The sequence below is a fragment of the Mustela nivalis genome (genome assembly GCF_964662115.1).
Source record: "Mustela nivalis genome assembly, chromosome: 5".
NCBI lineage: Eukaryota > Metazoa > Chordata > Mammalia > Carnivora > Mustelidae > Mustela > Mustela nivalis.
This window is the reverse complement of record NC_139024.1, coordinates 75,376,962-75,400,411: the sequence shown is the minus strand read 5'-3', so window position 1 is coordinate 75,400,411 and position 23,450 is coordinate 75,376,962. Positions and strand designations below refer to the sequence as shown.

At 34.3% G+C, this 23,450-nt stretch overlaps 1 protein-coding gene across 5 annotated transcripts in view; it reads left to right on the top strand.

Annotated features, from left to right (window-relative positions):
• The window catches only part of NKAIN2 (sodium/potassium transporting ATPase interacting 2), a gene marked incomplete at its 3' end in the record, with an annotated part of 1,000,956 nt that overhangs the window by 518,138 nt on the left and 459,368 nt on the right, over positions 1 to 23,450 (top strand). For all 5 annotated transcript variants that reach the window (XR_014311534.1, XR_014311535.1, XM_082729988.1 and 2 more), the window contains one exon: positions 17,503 to 17,583. Coding sequence is in view for 3 of the 5 variants with exons in the window: in XM_082729988.1 (XP_082586114.1) it covers positions 17,503 to 17,583 (81 nt within the window). The remainder of the gene's footprint in view (positions 1 to 17,502; positions 17,584 to 23,450) is intronic.

The following is a 23,450-nucleotide window of genomic DNA, read 5'->3' as shown; positions in this document are numbered from 1 at the left end:
TTTCCAATAAAAGTGATTGACACTCTAAGTGGCTGACATAAGGAGTGAAACATTCTGTTTATTACTATTGCCATTGTTGGACTCGCCCATGGGCACTGCAGCTAAGGTTGGTTATGTGAGAAGGGATATGCTTCTCCAGAAAAATAACAATAAAATCACTTTGCATTCTTCCAGGAATAATAGTTTCAAAAGCAGATAAAAATCCCAATATTTTCAGATTATAAAGGTAGATTCCTTATAGAGTTTGGTTTTAAACCCAGTTGTCCTAATTTCTAGATACTTCTTTCTATGACTGAACTAAATTAAGTAAATAATATAATTTGCATACTATAACAAACTGTCTTACAATTCAAAAGGAAATACATATACCAGAAGTCAGTCTGAAAGATTGTATAAAAGATAGTCTACTAAAAATATAATGTATTTATAGCACTTGGTCCTTATGGGAAATTATTTGACTGTTAAAAGCTCTTTTAGAAAACAGAAAATGTCAATATTGAAGTATTAGTTTGCTATTGCTGAATGACAAATTACCACAAACTTAGAGGCTTAAAATAACACCCCTTATTCTCTCTCAGTTCTGTAGGTCAGAAGTCCAGGTGGGCTTGGTTGAGTACTGTGGTTAGAGTTTGATGAGACAGAAATCAAGATAGTGACTGTCATAGGTCCTCTGGCATTCTGTCTGCTTCCAGACCATTCAGGTCATTAGAATGATTCAGTTTCATTTGGTTATGGGACTGAGGTGCATGTTTCCTTGCTGGTGGTTGCCTGGAGACTGTTTTCAGCTTTTCTAGAGGCCACCGATATTCCTTCTCAAGAGGATTCCCCCATCCCCAAAACTAGCAAGCACCTTAAGTTCTTCATGTGCTACAAATCTCTCTGAGGTCCCTTTCAGCCACCAGCCAAAAAGAAGTTATCTGCTTTAAAAGATTCATATGCTTAGATTAGACCCACCTGCGTAATTACCCATCTTAGGTCCACTCTAAGCATAACGGGAATCATAAGTGTAATAGCACAACATATTCACAGATTGTGGGGATTAAGGTGAGACATATTTGGGGGCTACCATTTTATCTGCTGCTATTGACATCAGAAAGAAAAGATTAATTCAAGAAAAATGCTTAATTGATTTTCAGAAACACACTTCATTGATTAGAATTTCACTGATGAATCAAAGTTTGCAGCTAAAACCATATAAACCTCATAAAGTAAATCTTTAACTTTACTTTTGTCTTTAAAAAGAAATGAAATCGAAAGAACATTTTTATTGTACACTGTTACTGTTTTCAGAATATAAATACATAGCCAAAAGATGTACAATTTAAAAATTAATTGTGCTTTGCATTAGACCAAGGGCTTTTAAGAGATTTTTCTTTTTAGATTGATTTAAGAAATAGTTCTTATGTCTGTGATAATTTATTTTAACTCCTCTGAGAGTGAGCTTTCTACATTCATAAAAATACTAAAAGAAAACAGGAATTTTTTAAAAAGTCATAAGTAAAAAGTCAATGACACTTTCAAAATTTATATAAATCTGCTTCACTAAGATTTAGTAGATGTGTGGTGGTTGACAATATTGATTGAGTAAACAAAGTCTATTATTTCTTTCCCCTGGACTTAGAAACATCTCTTTCAACCAGAAAGATTTCAATCTCTTAGTTTTTCTGTCCTCCTAGCTTTCATCTCAAATTGAAATTGATTCTAAGAGTATGGTAAACAGTCTTCTAATATATGTAACTTATGTAATAAAATTATGTAATATATTATGTAATAATATGTAAATTATCCTAATTGGGAGACAGGATAAATCTATTTAAAAATAGTGATTTGCTGTGTTTGTTTTAAAAACATCCAAACACAGACAAGGACATATATATATATATATATATATTTTTTTTTTTTTTTTTTTTTTTTTTTTCTGTTAAACTGACACACTAAGGAAGCTTCATTCTTCCTGGGTCCTTTGTAAGACATTAGATTTGAAAAAATTTTAGAAGTAAAATTGACACACAATGTTAACATTACTTTAGATGTGCAATGTAGTGAGTGGACAACTCTGTACATTATGCTATTATAAGCATCACAAATGTAGCTATTGTCTGTCACCACACAGAGCTATTATAATATCATTGACTATAGACCCTATGCTGTACCTTTGATCCCCATGACTTACTCATTCCATAACTGGAAGCATGTAACTCCCACCCACCTTCATCCATTTTGCCCATCCCCCCTCCCCGCATCTCTGGTGACCATCAGTTTGTTCTCTGCATTTATGGGTCTGTTTCTGCTTTTAGGTTTGTTTGTTCATTTGTTTTGTTTTTTAGATTTCACTTATAAGTAAAATCATATGGTATTTGTCCTCAAAGGACATTAGATTTTAAGTATGGGCTTAATCATCAAGTTCTCCCAAACATTTAAAATTGCTCCAACATTACAACTTCCTAACTTCCTTTTGGATAAAAGTTCTATTAGAATTTTTACTGGGTACATTTGTGTGTGTGTGTGTGTGTGCCAACATAAGTGACATGATAGACATTTAACAATATTTCACATGATGTGTGTCTTCTGAATACCTGTCTTCTTGATTACATACTATCAGTAGTAAAATCTTAGTCATACCATATTGGGTGAATATTGTTTGCTATGGTGGTATTTTGGGCTCAAGAGCTCTGATGTGGGAACAAGTCCAGAGAACCACATATTCAAATCTAAATGTTATTCAGTGTTTGGGAAGAAAACTTAAAATCACCAAACTTTTAATTAATTAAATATTTTTCTTTTTAGATTGATTTGAGAAATAGTTCTTATGTCTGTGATAATTTATTTTAACTCCTCTGAGAGTGAGCTTTCTACATTCAATATTTCTTCTTATGTAGTATGCATTTAAGTACAGATGTTTAATTAATTAATAATCCATGGTAATGGATTTGAGTCCTGCCTTTGAGATAGTAAAAGAGAAGTCATTTAGTACATAAAAAAAGAAAGAAAGAAAAGAAAAACAAGGAAAGAAAGGTAATGAAAAGTACTTCTAAGATGGAAAAAAAACACTCGGGTAGTTTTAATTCCTTCTTAACATTTAAAGATACATTAATATATGTAAATTTGGAACGTCACTATTCAAACAAATAGTTGCAATCTAAAAAGTACCAAGTACTAGTTTAGAATACTGTAGAAGTACATATTCATGTTTACATTTGTCCATTAAGTTGAACATTGCCTCATTGATTTGTCCATGTTAGCTACAATTGTCACACAATTAATGGCTCAGCTATGTGATACTCCAAAAACATCCTTTAAGTGACTATATAAAGACTTGTACAAAACTAGCTATCCTATTGATCAGGTCAAACAGGCAGACTTTATTTTTGATAGATAAGCAAGCATATCTTTTTAAAAAGAAATTGTGCATTATATATGTTTTCCTTAGCGGAACTTCCCAATAGTGTCACAGCTAATAGATTGCAAATATCTTGGCATGTTGAGTCCTTCAGGAACCTGGGGTGGGCAAAGCCCCTGAATCAATCATTTCAGCAGCAGACTGAAATAATAAAATGATTATTTATGTTAGTGAGCCTTACAAATAATATCATTGTCCATGTGTGCCATAAATTCTTTCATGAAGTACAGTTTGAAGGCTATAATTCAATATATGGATAAGACTGCATCTTCTTTAAATTAATTATTTGCCGTAAAAAAAAGAGGATTCAACATTCTTTGGCATCTTAGGATACATTGGTGAATTAGAGTCATAGAAGCCATTGAAGTGGTCAAAACGGTCAAGGAGTATGTGTATACCTAAAATAATGCTTTCCACTTAATCCACTGGGCCTGATGTCACAGTATTTACTGAGTGTTAAAATATTTGCTGAAAAGTGATACAGAAGAATATTTGGTATAACTATTAGGTTGACAGATATTAAGTAATCATCAATTTAACACCTCTCGAACTTTTCAAGGCCAACTCTGATGGTTGATAAATTTAAGACTACTATTTGTTTATTAGAATTTTCAATATTTTTAGTATCATGTAATCCATTTTCCCAACTAAAAAGTATCAGCCCATCATATTGATAATGGTTATCACTTGCTTTTCCTCTTCCTTGCCTTTGAAGTTAGTTCCAATAAAACATTACTTGAAATTATATATTTTCCAGGTACTTAACTCATTTTTTTACAAATCTGTCAATATTCAGGACTCTAAATTTATTGATTTCTGCATCCTAGAACTTTATGCAATAGTTCTGAAAACAATAAAGCAACCCTATATTGTTAGAATATTGGAAATATACTGAAAACTGATTGAGAGTCATAAAACAAGAGTACCTCATTTTCAATTATCGATTTTCACAGCAATTACATAAGACAAATAAGTTTAAAAAAATATTTCTGTCTGAGTGTCATTCAAGCATTAACAATGGACAGATTCTGAAGCAGTGATACAGTTGTCCAATGGGAGTAGATCTCAGTGTTTTGAAGGTAATTGCACATCTCCACGTACTAGGCATTATAATCTCCAGGTTTATATTTCACTGACAGGGAGATTTTGGAGAACAGAAGAGTTGGGTGGATATATTAGCTTTCTGTGGCTTCTGTAACAAATTACCGCAAACTTCGTGGCCTAAAAAACAGAAATTCCTTTTATCCTAGTTCTGAAATCCAGAAGTCTGAAATTAGTATAACTGAGCCTAAATTGGGTCCCACATTACTTCCAGAGGCTCCAGGGAAAATCACATCCTTGCTTCTTCCAGCTTCTGGTAGCTGCTAAGATTCCTTGGCTTGTGGACACATCACTACAATCTTAAAGGCTAACACCTTCAAATCTCATTCTTTTCTAGTCACATTGTCCATTTGTGTGCATGAAATATCCATTTATGTGATTACATTGGTCCCACCCAGGTAATCCAAGATAGTCTTCCCATTTAAAAACTTTTAATAATATCTGCAAAACTTTTATTGTTTTTTCCTTCCTTCCTTGCTTGCTTGCTTGTGTCCTTCCTTCCTTCCTTCTTTGTTGGCTACATAAAGTGATATTAATGGGTTCCAGAGATTAGGGTGTCAGTACCCTTGGGAGGGCCACTTCTCAGTCTGCTATTTTATATGTGGGGAGCAGGGAAAATTGTTATACCATACAGTGTGTTACAGTTATGGTATAACAATTTTCCAATTCACATGATATTAGTTTTTTTTAATACATTATATCATCTTGACTTGATATTCAAACACCAGACCTAGAAGCAATTTCATATACTTTAAGTATTATTGGGTTAGTCCAAGAAACTTCAACACAGGGAAAACCAGTCTTTTTAGATTTAACTATGATTTCCAAAACCAATGAGATCAGTATATTTGAACTTTTAATTATTTACTGACTATCAAAAGTACTGTTTTTCATGTCACTTAAAAAAAAAAAGTTGTGTTTTTTTTTTTGTTGTTGTTGTTGTTTTTAAATTTTTTTGACAGAGAGAAACACAGCAAGAGAGGGAACACAAGCACCGGGAATGGGAGAGGGAGAAGCAGACTTCCTGTGGAGCAGGGGACCCAATATGGGGCTTGATGCAGGGCTCAATTCCAGGACCCTGGAAACATGACCTCAGCCAAAAGCAGAGGCTTAAGGACTGAGCCATCCAAGTGTCCCACTGATGTCACTTTTTAATTTTTTTTTAAAGATTTTATTTATTTATTTGACAGTGAGAAAGAGATCACAAGTAGGTAGAGAGGCAGGTGGAGACAGAGAAGGGGAAGCAGGCTCCCTGCTTAGCAGAGAGCCTGATGCAGGGCTCAATCCCAGGACCCTGAGATCGTGACCCAACCCAAAGACAGAGGCTTAACCCACTGAGCCACTCAGGCACCCTATGTGTGACTTTTAAGCACAAATGGTGATGATTATGTAATAATGAAATAGAAATTGCCTTTTTAATAGTTTGAGGGAAGATTCTTTTCTCACCACTTATCACTTTATAATTACATATCAACATCTAAAAACCCTGCTTGACAAATAAATAACAATGAATAAAATCACTGTTTGATTCTTAAACTGTACAAATTTCAGATTTTAAAATTGTAGATTTGGAATTTCTCACTAGTTTTCTGTTCTACTAGCTGTTCAAATCTCTTATTTGCATACATCAATTAGAATGTTCCTATATAGCTTCATTTATTTTTATTCAGTATCAAAAGTCCTTTCAAAGGAATTCTCCTAGCTGTAGGACTGTAGAGCTGTAAATACCTCTGTATGAACTATTTTCAATGAGTTAAAATTCATCATATACAGATGTCTTCATGTTAAATGAGTATTATTGTTTTTTTTTTTTTTTCAATCAAAGGGAATTACTTTCTACTTTTTGCTTCAAGAAGAATAGAATACCTTTGGGGATACTGCTTTTATTTGGAGTTGCATAAAATTTAATAGCCATGTATATATGTTCATTAAAATAATGCCTGTTGGATATTCTAACATTTATAGTCTGTCCTAGAAATAGTCTGTACAAGCAAAATATTTTCAAGTATGATTTATATGCCAAACCTAACATTTTAAGGAAAATCCAAATTTATAGGAATTGATCAAAATAGAAGCACAAAAGCTTAGAGCACAAAAAATTAACTAATAGAGAATTGTTGAATAACACATAGTTTATCATGTTTAACATGTGTATTTCAGAATCCTCAAAGTGACTTTTTGATTAAGTGGGAAAAAATCTAGTAAAAATATAGACCCAGTTTCCTATTTAATTTAAACATATGTGACACCAGAGATTATGTCTAAGTATGGTATTTTCCAAATTTCTCTTTTTGATCTTCAAAATATTAAATATTTTCTACAATAAGAAATTTCTTATAATTGGGAGGAAAGCATAATAAATCTTACTTCTTTTGTTTTTTTGAAAGATTTTATTTTATTTATTTATTTGACAGAGAGAGAGAGAGATCACAAGCAGGCAGAGAGGCAGGCAAAGAGAGAGAGGAGGAAGCAGGCTCCCTGCTGAACAGAGAGCCCAATGCGGGGCTCGATCCCAGGACCCCGGGATCATGACCTGAGTTAAAGGCAGAGAGGCTTTAACCCACTGAGCTGCCCAGGCGCCCCTAAATCTTACTTCTTAAAATGGATTAAAAGTTATGCAGTCTTTAAAATTTCTAAGTAAATATAAAATCATAAGGAAGTTTAATCATATAATAAGAGCATTGGTAAAAAATGAGAAGGTAGAAACCTGTCTTTCTTTCTGATTTGCAACATGTCTGATTAGAATTGGATTTCTCTCTGGTTCTGTTTAATTAACTGATCAGAGCCTAGTCAAACTAGAAGTTATAATAACAGTGTATTTCTATGTAGGTATTTCTCTTAAGGGACAAGTTTTTATAGCATAACATAGATACAACAGTGTTTTTGAGTTAGAAACAGAACCTAAATCATAATGCAGCCTGTCCCTGGTCATAAAATGATCAAGAATTAGGATTCTGTGGGACATTTTACTCTCTCTCTCTTTTTTAAAATCCTAACAATGGATGAGGAATTTATGAGAATGCCTGAGCAGATTAAGTGATACTGCTGTTGAAGATGATAAAATTAAGCTAAATGTAATTAACTTTGAACAAAAAATGAGTATAGTCTAACCATTTTGACCAGGGATATTTGTTTTATGAGTATACATTTATATTTATTAAAACACCTTGCTATTAATAATTCTAAACCTTGCTAAAAGAAGTTATTTTAAAGATATAATTTACTAATATAATGCTTCTTAAGAATGCGTCTAACAAATTTATTGCCGTAGAGTTGCTCATAGTATGTTCTTATAATAGTTTGTATTTCTTTGGTGTTAGTTGTGATCTCTCCTCTTTCATTCATGATTTTATTTATTTGGGTCCTTTCTCTTTTCTTTTTGATAAGTCGGGCCAGGGGTTTATCAATTTTATTAATTCTTTCAAAGAACCAGCTCCTACTTTCGTTGATTTGTTCTATTGTTTTTTTGGTTTCTATTTCATTGATTTCTGCTCTGATCTTTATGATTTCTCTTCTCCTGCTGGGCTTAGGGTTTCTTTCTTGTTCTTTCTCCAGCTCCTTTAGGTGTAGGGTTAGGTTGTGTACCTGAGACCTTTCTTGTTTCTTGAGAAAGGCTTGTACCGCTATATATTTTCCTCTCAGGACTGCCTTTATTGTGTCCCACAGATTTTGAACTGTTGTATTTTCATTATCATTTGTTTCCATGATTTTTTTCAATTCTTCTTTAATTTCCCGGTTGACCCATTCATTCTTTAGAAGGATACTGTTTAGTCTCCATGTATTTGGGTTCTTTCCAAACTTCCTTTTGTGGTTGAGTTCTAGCTTTAGAGCATTGTGGTCTGAAAATATGCAGGGAATGATCCCAATCTTTTGATACCGGTTGAGTCCTGATTTAGGACCAAGGATGTGATCTATTCTGGAGAATGTTCCATGTGCACTAGAGAAGAATGTGTATTCTGTTGCTTTGGGATGAAATATTCTGAATATATCTGTGATGTCCATCTGGTCCAGTGTGTCGTTTAAGGCCTTTATTTCCTTGCTGATCTTTTGCTTGGATGACCTGTCCATTTCAGTGAGGGGAGTGTTAAAGTCCCCTACTATTATTGTATTGTTGTTGATGTGTTTCTTTGATTTTGTTATTAATTGGTTTATATAGTTGGCTGCTCCCACGTTGGGGGCATAGATATTTAAAATTGTTAAATCTTCTTGTTGGACAGACCCTTTGAGTATGATATAGTGTCCTTCCTCATCTCTTATTATAGTCTTTGGCTTAAAATCTAATTGACGCAAAAGGCAAGGGAAGCAAGGGAAAAAATGAACTATTGGGATTTCATCAAGATCAAAAGCTTTTGCACAGCAAAGGAAACAGTTAAAAAAATCAAAAGACAACTGACAGAATGGGAGAAGATATTTGCAAACGACATATCAGATAAAGGACTAGTGTCCAGAATCTATAAAGAACTTAGCAAACTCAACACCCAAAGAACAAATAATCCAATCAAGAAATGGGCAGAGGACATGAACAGACATTTCTGCAAAGAAGACATCCAGATGGCCAACAGACACATGAAAAAGTGCTCCATATCACTCGGCATCAGGGAAATACAAATCAAAACCACAATGAGATATCACCTCACACCAGTCCGAATGGCTAAAATCAACAAGTCAGGAAATGACAGATGCTGGCGAGGATGTGGAGAAAGGGGAACCCTCCTACACTGTTGGTGGGAATGCAAGCTGGTGCAGCCACTCTGGAAAACAGCATGGAGGTTCCTCAGAATGTTGAAAATAGAACTGCCCTATGACCCAGCAATTGCACTATTGGGTATTTACCCTAAAGATACAAATGTAGTGATCCAAAGGGGCACATGCACCCGAATGTTTATAGCAGCAATGTCCACAATAGCCAAACTATGGAAAGAACCTAGATGTCCATCCACAGATGAATGGATCAAGAAGATGTGGTATATATACACAATGGAATACTATGCAGCCATCAAAAGAAATGAAATCTTGCCATTTGCGACAACATGGATGGAACTAGAGCGTATCATGCTTAGCGAAATAAGTCAAGCAGAGAAAGACAACTATCATATGATCTCCCTGATATGAGGAAGTGGTGATGCAACATGGAGGCTTAAGTGGGTAGGAGAAGAATAAATGAAACAAGATGGGATTGGGAGGGAGACAAACCATAAGTGACTCTTAATCTCACAAAACAAACTGAGAGTTGCTGGGGGGAGGGGGTTTGGGAGAAGGGGGTGGGATTATGGACATTGGGGAGGGTATGTGCTTTGGTGAGTGCTGTGAAGTGTGTAAACCTGGTGATTCACAGACCTGTACCCCTGGGGATAAAAATATATGTTTATAAAAAAAAAAAAAAAAAAAAAAAAGAAAGGACCAATACCCAACTTTTGTAGCAACATGGACGGGACTGGAAGAGATTATTATGCTGAGTGAAATAAGTCAAGCAGAGAGAGTCAATTATCATATGGTTTCACTTATTTGTGGAGCATAACAAATAGCATGGAGGACATGGGGAGTTAGAGAGGAGAAGGGAGTTGGGGGAAACTGGAAGGGGAGGTGAACCATGAGAGACTATGGACTCTGAAAAACAATCTGAGGGTTTTGAAGGGGTGGGGGGTGGGAGGTTGGGGTACTAGGTGGTGGGTATTATAAAGGGCACGAATTGCATGGAGCACTGGGTGTGGTGAAAAATAATGAATACTGTTATGCTGAAAATAAAAAATAAATTTAAAAAAAAAAAAAAAAAAAAAAGAATGCGTCTAACAGAGTTTACTAGAATGGATTACATTATTCCTTTTCTGTTAGTGGCACCATATCAGTAATGTTGGTGAGCTGATAGTTTTGCTTCGAACTTAAAGTGATCATTCCTTGGGGCGCCTGGGTGGCTCAGTGGGTTAAGCCTCTGCCTTCGGCTCAGGTCATGATCTCAGGTCCTGGGATCGAGCCCCGCATCGGGCTCTCTGCTCAGTGGGGAGCCTGCTTCCTCCTCTCTCTCTGCCTGCCTCTCTGCCTACCTGTGATCTCTGTCTGTCAAATAAATAAAATCTTTAAAAAAAAAAAAAAAAAAGTGATCATTCCTGAAAACAGTCCTATAGATCACATCAATTGCGTATCAGTGATAAATAAAAATCATTTTGGAGGATTGATTTAGTTATATCCTTGTATTCTCCAAGAATCTCTTATAGTCACTTGCATCCAGCTGGTGCTAAGAAATGTGAACTGTTTCACTGGCCTAACTGCTTTTCTAATTAAGCATTTCGGGCATCCTGTGGCCAATGATTGAACTGCATTACCCTCTTTCATCTTCTAATTGTTATGGTAATATTACTGAACAATAGTTTTCTAAATTGTAATTTTTAAGAGAAAGTCACTAATATAATTTGGTCCATTCATATATATTTATATATGTTTGCATGAGGATTGTCTCTTTCTCTTCTCCCTCCCTCCTCATATCTTTGTGTATATACACACACATACACACTATACCAGCTATTTTTGTGGTAAACAAAAGATATAGTCTCTGTAGTTTACATTTGAACTATAACCTGAATACAGTGAAGGAAGAAAGGAAGGCAGAGGAAACAAAGAAAATAATGAAATAGTTTGCAAGAAAGATGCTCTTCAAGGGTCCAAGCAAAATTATTTTCATGCATAACATTTTGAAAAGTGTAAGGTATAGTGAAACATAATTAGAAATGTATAAGAATGTGTTATATAATTAGAACATAGTTATTATTCAGTATTTCACCCAGTAACATTATGCATGAGAAATCTACTATCAAAAAGAAGCCTAAATAAAAGAAACATTTCCTGGGGTGCCTGGGTGGCTCAGAGGGTTAAGCCTCTGCCTTCAGCGCAGGTCATGATCTCAGGGTCCTGGGATCAAGCCCCGCATCGGTCTCTGCTTAGTGAGAGCCTGCTTCCTCCTCTCTCTTTCTGCTGCCTCTCTGCCTACTTGTGATCTCTGTCTGTCAAATAAATAAATAAAATCTTAAAAAAAAAAAAAAGAAACATTTCCTTTAAAAATTGGATTATTATCTACTAATATGTTATTCTAATTCATGTATTACTCTCCCCAGACATACAAGAAAAAAACAATAAGAAATTATAAAGCCAAAAAAATCATAAATTAAATCCCCTTTAAAATTCCATTAAAGCAAGGAATGCTTACTTTAATGGGAAACTCTTTTTTTCCTGAAATTGATTTTAGAATCATTGTGAACTAGTGAGAAAGTAAGAAAATCCATCTGTCTTAATAATCTCTTTTCCAGAATTTTTGTAGAAAAAGTTATTTTGCAAATACAGGGCCATTAGGATTCCAGTTTTCCTCAAAAATAATTTATAAATTGAATGTAACTCAAACAAGGGTGAAGAAGTTGTATCTGTGTATATGTGTACATGAAAACTTGAGAAACAAATGCTAAAATCCCTGTTTTGTATCTGTTAAAATATACTTTACAATTCAAAAATTACAGACTTTAATTAGGAAGCTTTATTGTAAGAGAGAGAGGTAGAAAAGCAATGGCAGTGTCATTAAGGTGTGACTTGTTATTTTCCAATAAAATGTTTACCAGCCTTCTAGTCTGTGGCTCTACTTTGCTAATTATTATGTAAGCATGGCACGTAATAGCACCGTGTCTCTGGATCTGGCCAATATTTTGGCCTGTCATGATTGACCTCCTTAACTAACCTTTATCTTATACAGCTAATTTGATTTCATCATGAGAGCCACAAATACAGTTTGATGATTCAGTTACTTTTAGCTGATAATTCTTACCAGTTAGCTGGAGACTCAAGTTAAATCAGCCTCTCCAATGGTCCACTTAGTGCTATGGAAATCAGCCCTTAATGAATGAATTTCATCATACAATGGGATTTTCTGTCACTACAGTTATCTCATCATTGTTTGTATTTTTAACCTGAAACATAAAATAACAGATTTCTTTTTCACAGAAAAAGGAGAGGCTCAAGAAAAATTAGTTTTATAGCAGATAACTACAAGGAAGGTGGTATCTGGCAAGTGTGATACTTTGTTATGCTGTTAGGTTATCTCTCCTGGGCAGGCCATCACTTTCAATTATAGTCAAACTGAGCAATTGTCAATTATATCATATCAGCTGTAGCTGTAGCAACTGGGAAGAAGTTAGTACTGATATTCCTACTCTTTAATAATTATGATGCATGATTTTACTGTGAAAGATAGGGTTTAAATGACAAAAAAAAAAAAAATCACTCATAGGCCAGATTACAAGGAAATGCAAAAGCTATATTTAAGAAACTAGGCAAAATTCATTTGGGGATGATTTGATTTAGGCAAATGCCACCTACTAAAATGAGAGAAGCCAAGTATGAAAAATAAATAAAAAGAGGAGAATGAAGAAAAGGGGATAGAAGTTAAATGAGAGAAAGTTAATGAGTAAAGTTAAATGGGATAAAGACTTGTTTTGGGGAAATAAGAGGATTACCTCTTTTTTTTTTTTTTAAATTTTATTTATTTATTTGACAGACAGAGATCACAAGTAGGCAGAGAGAGAGGAGGAAGCAGGCTGTCCGCGGAGCAGACAGCCCGATGCGGGGCTCGATCCCAGAACCCTGGGATCATGACCTGAGCCGAAGGCAGAGGCTTTAACCCACTGAGCCACCCAGGTGCCCCGAGGATTACCTCTTATACCATAGTGTGGGTTTCTGTGTTTTTTAAAGGTATCACACCACTAAACATGATCATTCTTTTTTGTAAATATTTAATGATGTAGAGTCCATTATGAGGCCAACTGGTTTGTAGTGAAGTACAGGATGAAATGAAAATTATGCAAGCAAATTTAAAGATGGGAAGAATATTGGTTATGTTTTCTCTGGACCTATCCTTCTAAATTACTCTGGGAGAAAAAGGGATACAAAGAAGAACAAAGTGGGTGCCAAGTGACTCAGTTAGTTAGGCATCCGACTCTTGATTTTGGTTCAGGTTATGATCTCGGGGTCCCAGTATCAAACCCCATGTAGGATTCCATCCTCAGCAGGGGGTCAGCTTGAGATTCTCTCTCTCCTGCTCTCCCTCTGCTCCCACACTTCCCCCGCCAAATAAATAACTCCTTGAAAAAATTATTATTAATAAGTATAATAAAAAAGCAGCTCATAAAGCAAGGCATAGAATGCTTTAAAATTATTCAAGATGATAAGTCAGAAATAATAAATTATAGTTTTAATGAAATTAAATGAAGAAATATTTGTTTCATAAAATGCCATTGATCTATCAATATTGGCATTAATGTATCAAAAAAGAACATTCTAGGGAAGAATATGTGGCATTCAGGAAAACAGGTCTATATTGCAAGTTCAATTAGAAGAATGTTTTACATTAATGTAAAAATATATTTTTAGAATCCTAAGGAGATAAGAAATTGGGGATTACTGCTATATTATTTAAATAAGAAGTGGTGATATAATCATAATAAAATGGCAGCAGGTAGTTAAGAACTCAAATATTGACTATTTTCAAAGTCTGTCATTCCATTTTTATATAAACTATGTGTTTTTGCTCCTATTACTAAGTCTGTTTTATATTTGAGGAAACAAAAGTGTAGTGAGACCCTGTGACATGAAAATAGCCACAGAGCTCCCAAGTGACAGAACTTGACCTTAGATCCCAAGTTCCTAATCTCTGTGTGCTATTCATTTGCTTTTAACTCACTATCTTACCCATCTTTCATAAAATTACTAATTTTGGTGACTGAAACATAAATTTTTCAGCTTTTTTTTTCAACTAAGCTAAGTATAATTTAGTGGTGTCTAAATGTGTCTGGATAAAAGTCCAAATTCTTATTGTATATTCAATATATAATATTGAGGTAGTATCTATTACCTCATGGATGCAGATAACCTTTTTGGCATTTAAGGAGCTTAAGATATAATTTCGATTGTGAAACCAAAAAGCTACAGCATTGATATTCTTCAGTGCCCCATCAGGATGTCTGGCTACCAATGACAATTTTTTTCAGAAATATTTAATATATGTAATACAATATATGTCTCATCAGTTCTTACCAAATATTTTATTTATTCTGCTACTTTGGCTTTTTTTTTAAAGATTTTATTTATTTATTTATTTACTTATTTGACAGAGAAAGAGAGCACAGCACGGGGTGTAGCAGTCAGAGTGAGGGGGAGAAGCAGGCTCCCCACTGAGCAGGGAGCCCTGATGCGATGTAGGGATTGATCCCAAGACCCTGGGATCATGGCCTGAGCAGAAGGCAGACACTTAACCATGGAGTCACCCAGGTGCCCCTAATTCTGCTACTTTGACTTTTAGAAAATAGCGCTTATTTGTCTTCCCATTATAAATAAGGAGGGAAAATTGTAGACCATGAACAAAGGATAGGATATAACACTTCAGTCAGTTACTCTTTTATTTTTTTTATAGTCACTTAAACCAGTTACTGGAAACTATAAACACTGTCAATTTTTTTCTTAACCTGTTACCTTTAAAGTATGGCCCAACACTTCATTATATTTCTAAAACAGATCCAAATCTATCAAAGAGTCACTTAAGTCTAGATTTTTAGTTTTTTAATATTGTAAAATGAATATGCACTTTGTAATATTGAGCAAACTTAAATATTCATTGGATCTCTCTTTTATAACTATCATTCCTTGCTCCATCTGTCTAGCTTTCTGATTCTGTTTCCAGTCCCCAACCCTCACCTCATACAGACTCTCAAACTATTTCTTTTGTCTTGGACCATTTAGTTTATTGCTCTTACTTTATTTTCAGTGAACAGTATACATATTCAGCAGTAAGGTAAATCTATCATCTGGAAAACAGCTGAGTCACTATTTAGTATTACATAAACTCATCATGTAGGACCCTCACTTCTCACACTACTTATGGGTTCAGAGTATTCTCATTAAAACCAGATCTGGGGGTGCCTGGGTGGCTCAGTGGGTTAAGCCTCTGCTTTCATCTCGGGTCATGATCTCAGGGTCCTGGGATCTAAGCCTGCATGGGCTCTCTGCTCACCAGGGAGCCTACTTCCCTCTCTCTCTCTCTGCCTGCCTCTCTGCCTGCTTATGACCTCTCTCTCTCTCTGTCAAATAAATAAATAAAATCTTAAAAAAAAAAAAATCAGGTCTGGGACAGGAGAATGGATTCTCCATCCGAAAATAGTGAAATTTTCTCTGTATTATTCCTTATTGATTCACTGATTTGCAAAATATTTTCTGAAGCCTGTTTTGTACAAAGTTAACAATTTAGGGATATAAACATACATTTCAAAAATCTCCTTTTCTCAAGGGAGCTTATGACTGGGCTTTGGAAGGGAATATACAATAATTAGAAATAAGACATGTGAGGGGCGCCTGGGTGGCTCAGTGGGTTAAGCCGCTGCCTTTGGCTCAGGTCATGATCTCAGAGTCCTGGGATCAAGTCCCACATCGGGCTCTCTGCTCAGCGGGGAGTCTGCTTCCTCCTCTCTCTCTGCCTGCCTCTCTGCCTACTTGTGATCTCTCTCTGTCAAATAAATAAATAAAAATCTTTAAAAAAAAAAAAAAAGAAAGAAGACATTTGAAATGAAATTAAGGCAAGATCTCATTGGAGCACTAAACACCACTCATTGGGCTAAATCAGTTCCGATTGGTTATCACTACAGAATCGATATTTAAATTGAAATTTGGTGAAAAACAAAATATTGATAGGTGGTAAAAGGAGTACGTAGAGAAGAGAAAAGTTTTTAAAGGATAGAGAAGTAATATACAAAATGGTGCAGGAGTAAGAAATAGCTTTTGGTGTCCACTCAACAGCAAGTAAGCTGATGTGCCTGTAATCCCTAATGATTTAAGAGATGAACTGAAACGTGTGTCTGAAAAAATAACATGTATAAGATCATCAAGGTTCTTGAACTATGAAATAAAAATTTTGGTTCGCACCATATAAAGGATGGGAACCATTGAAATTTATTTAGCAGAGAAATGACACATTATCCTCTTATCTTATTTTGTAGAGTTCATACCTGATGTTTCCTTTGTTTCTAGCACTTTCCATCAGAGCCCTTATAACCTCCATACTTTTATTTGGTCAAGTCTACAAAATAGCTTGCTTCACCTCTGTGGGAGGTATTTCATCTTTTCTGTTAAGTTTTGTAGGACTTTTTCCCAGGATCGTTTATATACTTCTCCCATCTTCTTTCCTTGTGCTCAGACTATAAATTTTTTTATTATTCTTGTATAATAATTTCTTTACTTATCTGTCTTCATAACTTGACTTGAATTCAGGGAGAATTTATCTTTGGTCTTTGTGTCCTCAGTATGCTTCTAGCATGTTGCCTTCTATATGCCTAATATAGTTTAGTTGACCAAATGCTGAGAAATATATCTTGGCAAGAAAAATTTGTCATCAGTGATGAAAATACACTGAATAGCTAACTGTGTAAAATCAGACATAATAAATCCGTGGTCACTCTAATGGGAGATCAGGAGAGAATAAAAGAAGGTGAAGAGAGACAGGAAAGGAAGACACCAAAGAAATAAAGCTGGTTAGATGGGACTGAGGCACGGGGACTAATTTGAAGATGACACCAGAAAACTTGGAGAAAGTTTGTATATTATCAAGCATGGGATTGACTTTGCTAAAGGAAGATAATGAGCCTCTTTTGGATGATCTTGGAAATCCAGTTTTGTTAGCTATCTGGGAAACATAATCACCCCTCCTTAAAACATAGATGTGGGCAACTGTATCTTTTGTATAAAAGCCTAAAAGTTATCCCTAAGCAAGTTTGGGCTACAATGAGACCATAACAGTGAGGAAAAAAGAAAAAAAAAAATCAACAGAGAGAAAAACGTATACCTCAGTCTATTCCTTAAAAGCAATATAATATTATCCACTAATCTTAAGATTCGGGTGTTCCAAAGTTAGAGTTCTACTTAAATCTTACTCAGCTGATTCAAAATTAATTTTGTGTTATTTTTCTTTTGCTTTTCTACAGTATGCCGTCTGGCTAGTCCTCTGGGTTACCTGGAATGTGTTTGTTATCTGCTTCTATTTGGAGGCTGGGGACCTATCAAAGGTAATTTGCCATCTGATTTGCCTGAGTCATCAGTAGTGTGTTAACAAGCCTCTTCCTAAATAAGGCAGAGTTTCACCCTGCTCTTGTCACTTAGATCCACCTCGGATGAAGGTAAATTGAAAGATGTCCTCATCCAAATATCTGCTTTTCTACCATTAAAGATATGTTTTAGTTTGTCACAATAATGTACTTTTATTAATGTAAGCAAAACTAGTGTGAAATAATGATTATTACAGTTAAAACTCTGTTTTTTAAAACATTGACTGATGAGAGATTTCTGAAGCAGAATACGAACATTTTCATTTTGAAAATTTTTTCATTTTGAAAAATTTGAAGGTTTTTAAAATCACTTAGTTTGTGTATTACTGTCCTAAAGGTTTTCCTGCTTGGACCCAAAGAGCAATACAGTAGTTCAAACAATTAATGGATTTTAGTTGAATAAAATTGTTATCAATTTTATAAGGGATGTGATTAATTGAGGGATGTGATTAATTGAATGCATAGTCTAAGAAAGACTTAAAATACTTATTTCTTCACATATGTTTTTTATTTTGTGCTATCCTCATGTGTGTTTGTTTGCTTGTATATGTATACTACTATTATATTTCTAACATGAATGCTTTTGCTATTGAAATAATGTAGTTTTTAGATCTCTAAAATTAGCATCCTTCTTCTATTGGAGTGCAATTACCAGCAATTAAGCCAAATGAGATAGTAGTAAATCCTGCTTAAGATACTTGCGAGAGTTGCAAACTTGTCCTTCATATCAACTTTTAAAGACAGATTTAAAAATGTTCTCTACCCTTTCCTTATTAGAGCAGAAAAACCCCTGCAAAGATATGGACATTTTTAAAACCTAGTGATGATAGCCTGCTTTGAAAGGTAAAGAGAACTAAAAAGTTGCCAGGAAATATCCTTGTAGGATTTTATATTCGAGAGGGTGGGAGATGGGGATAGTGCTAATACCCATTTATAATCTAGCATACAGGAGCTGCACAGAGCACTCTGGGCTTTTGCAAGGAAGTTTATTATTTAACTGTGATGTGGCTTTATATCGAGTATAAATAATCTTGATTATTTGGCTGAATGGCAAATGATGAATGGTAAAATAAGAGGTGACATTACCGCATGAGATAGAACCAAAGCTTCTGGAACCTGTGGTTTTATGATTGGATTTGGGGCACATCCTCACTGTGGCCTTCTGAGAACTCTGCGCCGGTAGATGACATTGCTGAGATTCTTGCCAGGCATTGTCCTCCACACTCTTGGCAGCAGGCAATCCTTTCCCGGAGGTGCCGTGACCAGTGAAAAGAAATTGTTCAGGTTGACTATAAGAAGGACACAGACAAGACAGCTGCTTAAAACTCACATTTCCTCTGTACCGGAAAAACATACCTGCTTCCCAAGACCTGAATCCCTTACCGAATTTATACGCCCCTGCTTCTCTATAATCCACTTTGTTCAAAAAAATTCTATACTAAATGATTTTTAATGATATTTTTTATTTTAAATAGTCACCCTAAAAATTGGAAGGCATGTATTCAGATATATTGGCTGAGTAAAATAATCTAGCAGATCAGAGCTTATAAATGTCATATATATATATAGAGAGAGAGAGATTTGAGCCAAGCTGCAAAAATGTTCTGTAATTGTGCTCACTTCTCCAGGTGATCACTGCAGGCACAGAATAAAGCCTTGTGATCTCCTGACCTCAGACATGGGCATTGAATCCACAGTGAGGGCACATCCTAAAACATCGTCGTTCAAGGCTCTTGCAACCCAAATGACTAAGAATTCTTTCAATGCACATAGGCAGGCAGTGTCTATCCCTTGGAAATGAAGTAGTTAATACTCCCTTTTCCTTTTTATCCTATAAACCAAGGCAAGACTCTGCAGAGCCCATGAAAATGTAATAATTTCCTTTTAACAAATAATCTAAAGGAAAACCATAAAGGGCAAAGTTCTATAGTATTCTCTACCTGATTTTTTCCTCCCTTTCCTATGCAATGGGTTTGAGAAAGGTGTATTTATACCATTTAATTTTTTAGCTTCTGCAACTGCCTCACATTCTCCAAGCAATGCAGTGCCAGAAGGGAGCAATGGTGATTGAAAAGTATACAGATATATGAAAACTCAAAAATGGGACTTCTGAAACTGTTGATAATACTTAGATTACAGAATATAAACTGTTTTTTCCTCACTCCACCAAAAAATAAATAAAAATAGCTTGGCCATAGAAGTGGGCCAGTTTGTTTGAGGCTGAGGGAGAAATATTGGGAAATAGAATCAAGGAGGAACTTCTGTAGTCTTTATATATATATGAAAGAAGTGTGTTTATTTCCATTAAATGTTTCATAAATGGGTGATTTCTTCATGATGATTATAGGCAAGAAGTGATTAAAAGTAGTAATCATTAAGGCAATTTTAATTACCTATTAGAGTTCAGAATTTTGTGTTGTCATTTTCCACAGTGTCTTTTCTGCTAAACTAAATGCCATGTAGTCACGAGCAATGAGAGATTAGAGTCATTTATCAACCCAATGTATACATTCAGTGATTAAATGGTTTAATCACAATAATTTGACACACGGGCCTGACCTGTTTGATCTTCAGTTTCCTTATTACCTATAGTTGTATAGGTAATATATTTTGTTCATCCAAAATTCGGTGTAAACCCAATACTATTATTAAACTATCCATTAGTATATTTTAATTATTATTCTCATGGACATAAGGGAAAATAAAACTAATCAACCAGAGAAACGGCTTTTTAAAAATTTTTTTCTCAGTGAACTTGACAAAATAATGGGAGTTAATGTAAGACAGTATTAATATGATAGCAATAAATAAACATTTATATTGCATAATAATTATTTCTACATTATTTACATTAATGATTTAGATACTAGTGTTATAGCTGAATATCCTCAAACATCCTACAGTGTGTTATTTCCTGGGTTGATATTTTAATAGATGTTCTATTAAGAAAACAGAGATGGCATTACTTTGTAATCCAAAGTATCTGCGAACTTTGTTGGCAATTGCCTTTAAGCATTAAATGTGACTTGGATTATTTGATTAATAGTTTCATGAACTCCTCATGTAAATACTCTTATTGTGCATTGTATTATTCTGGACAGTTGTGATTTTCTTGCTCACATATCAAATAGAGAGAAATGGAAATTAATCCTAGCTTTCAAGTGAGTTGACTTATTTTGAAAAGAGAAGAGATCTGCTATTTTTTTGTAGTAATTTTGAACTTCAAAGTGCATAGTAGTTAGAAGGAAAACACAAGTAATATGGCAATTTGCCTATTAGGTTCAGCACCTGGGAAAATGAAATTTATGAAATAAGTTTTGAAAATATATAGTGGAAAAAATAAATATATAGAAAATATATAGTGGTCTTTGGGTTATCAGTAAAAATCTGTATTCTATTGTATGTGATATAATTGTAAATTATTCTGAAGCTAAAATTATATTCTAACACTTTTATTTTTATGGCTTTTTTGAGCGCTTTGTTTCTACTTCTGTAATTTATTGGGCAACATTAGAGAATGATGCACCTGTCTTTAGAAATAAATTTACAGAGCCTAAAGGAGTAACTAAGGGTTTGAGTTACACTTAATTCAGCCCAATTTGTTTGTGTTTAACCCTTTGAGAATCGGGATGCAAATACTTATCTCTCAGGCTTCATTATATTATCAGAAACTTCTCTAGTTAAACATAGCCTAAAGCAATTAGTTATGCCTAGTGATATGTATGTTTCAGAATGAACACCTTTAATAGCAACTTTTAGAAAGCTGTAATATTTTAATAATTTTGATAGTTGCTTCTAAGATCTAGATATAAATTTTCATTTTAATAATTTGATAGATTTAAAAAACCATGAAAGAATATGAGCTATTTAAGCTTTGCAGAATAAAATTGCACTCCTGCAAGTGTAAGAGACAGAAAGAAAATAAAACCTATCGCACACTATAGGCAACAGGAAGTAAATCCTTAAAACCAGATGCAAGTACTATAGAAAAAAATATATGCTATTGCAACAATCCCAGTTTTATTCCTTCTTTAAAAAAAATATTCATTTAAAGAGGTATCTGATATTTGGATATTTTCTTCTCAATGAAATCAGTGCCTATATCAAACTTTGCTTTTATGATTTCATACAGACAAAAGATGGTATGGAGAGAAATCTGCTATAATCATTTTAATTGAATCAGTGCTATTCTTCAAGGAGTAAAAATATCTATGCAATTAGTCATAAAAAAGAACACCTCTGATAATTTATTTAAGACTAAATTTAGCAAATAGAAAGAGGAAAATTGATTCGATTTTTTAAAATTTTGCTTTTCTTACTGTAAAATGCATATACTCAAAGAAAGCTTCACTTAACTATTACTAAACTAATAGGGAAAATTTTCATTTCCCAATCATCAAAGTAGATTTTGCTTTAGGATGTAGAATAAAAATTTTCTACATGTTATTAAGAATTAAATATAATGCAATTTTGTCCCCCAAATAGAAGTAAACTAATGAATTGTACTTTGGTAAAACCATCACTGCCTCTCTTCTCTTTTTTTCTTTAATAGTATATTGAATTACACTGTCTGTTTTCTTACTTCCTCAGTTCTCTTTGCTTACTTTTTCCACTTACTTTTCCAAGGAAAACGGTTCTTGAACCTTTCTACTTCTCTATCTCCACTCTTTCACTTGAAAATGCCATCTACTGTCATAGTTTAAATTATCATATTTGCACATATATCTGCCAAATTTCTATCTTCAGTTCTGACCTTGTTGCTAAGTAAAGCACCACATCTCTAACTTTCTGATAGTGTCATGTTAATTCCATTGTCACTGTAAATTCACCATGTCCAAGAAGATTTTTCATTATTCCCAAAGAATCCAAATTTCCTAATTCACATCTGACACAGAGGAGAAAATAAATGGCAAATTATATTTTGAAAAATGAGTAAATTTTTTTTAAACTTGGCAGAGAGGGGCCTACAGAAATATGAATAGTTTGACTATGAGTTGAAGCAAGAAATAGACTTTTTAAAAATATATGGTATCTGTGTATGTGTGCATATATATTATAAATTTCAGACACCAACAGTTCACAAACAGTTGTGAAGTGAAGTAATGATATTCTGAAAAGACAAATAACCACAAAGAAATGAGCTGATTTCTTAAATATACTACACTCTGGGGGCATTTGCTGATTCTGATGAGGGAAGGAAGCTAAGAATTCAGGCTTTGAATCCATACTTGACTGTTTCTGGGGTATGTATAAATCAGGATAGCTTTCAGGGAGAGGTCATCAAGGACATGGACAGTTTCTTTTTGCTTTGTTTTGTTTGGGGAATTGGTGACTTCTGTAAGACTAAAAACATAAATAGGAATACTAAAAGCAGAGTAAAAAATTGGGGGCAGTCTTATAGAATGGAGATTGAAGATAAGAGTGGGGCTATACAGAATAAACTCAACTTATGTTTGAAAAATTTGTAGAGTGAACCAGAGGCAAAGGAAAGGTATGACAAACATTTCCAGAGCTAAAATCCAGGGTCAACTCAGTATAGTCCTTCATTAAAATAAGTTGATCAGCCATTTCTTCATGTCTTGTTGAGGAAAAAGGGAAATACCTCAAGACAAAGATAACATTATCTTAGTCTTTACAATTTATTTTTGTGCATGATATCAGGCCACTGACAATTCTAGACATGCTAAAAGAGAGAACCTTTTACTGAAGGTGAAGAAAAAATAGACAACTGAGGCAGACCAACAGATGATGCAAGTATTTTAATTACCTGGTAAGGACTTTAAAAAACCAATATGTTGAAGAAAATAACATATGTTATATGTTATTAA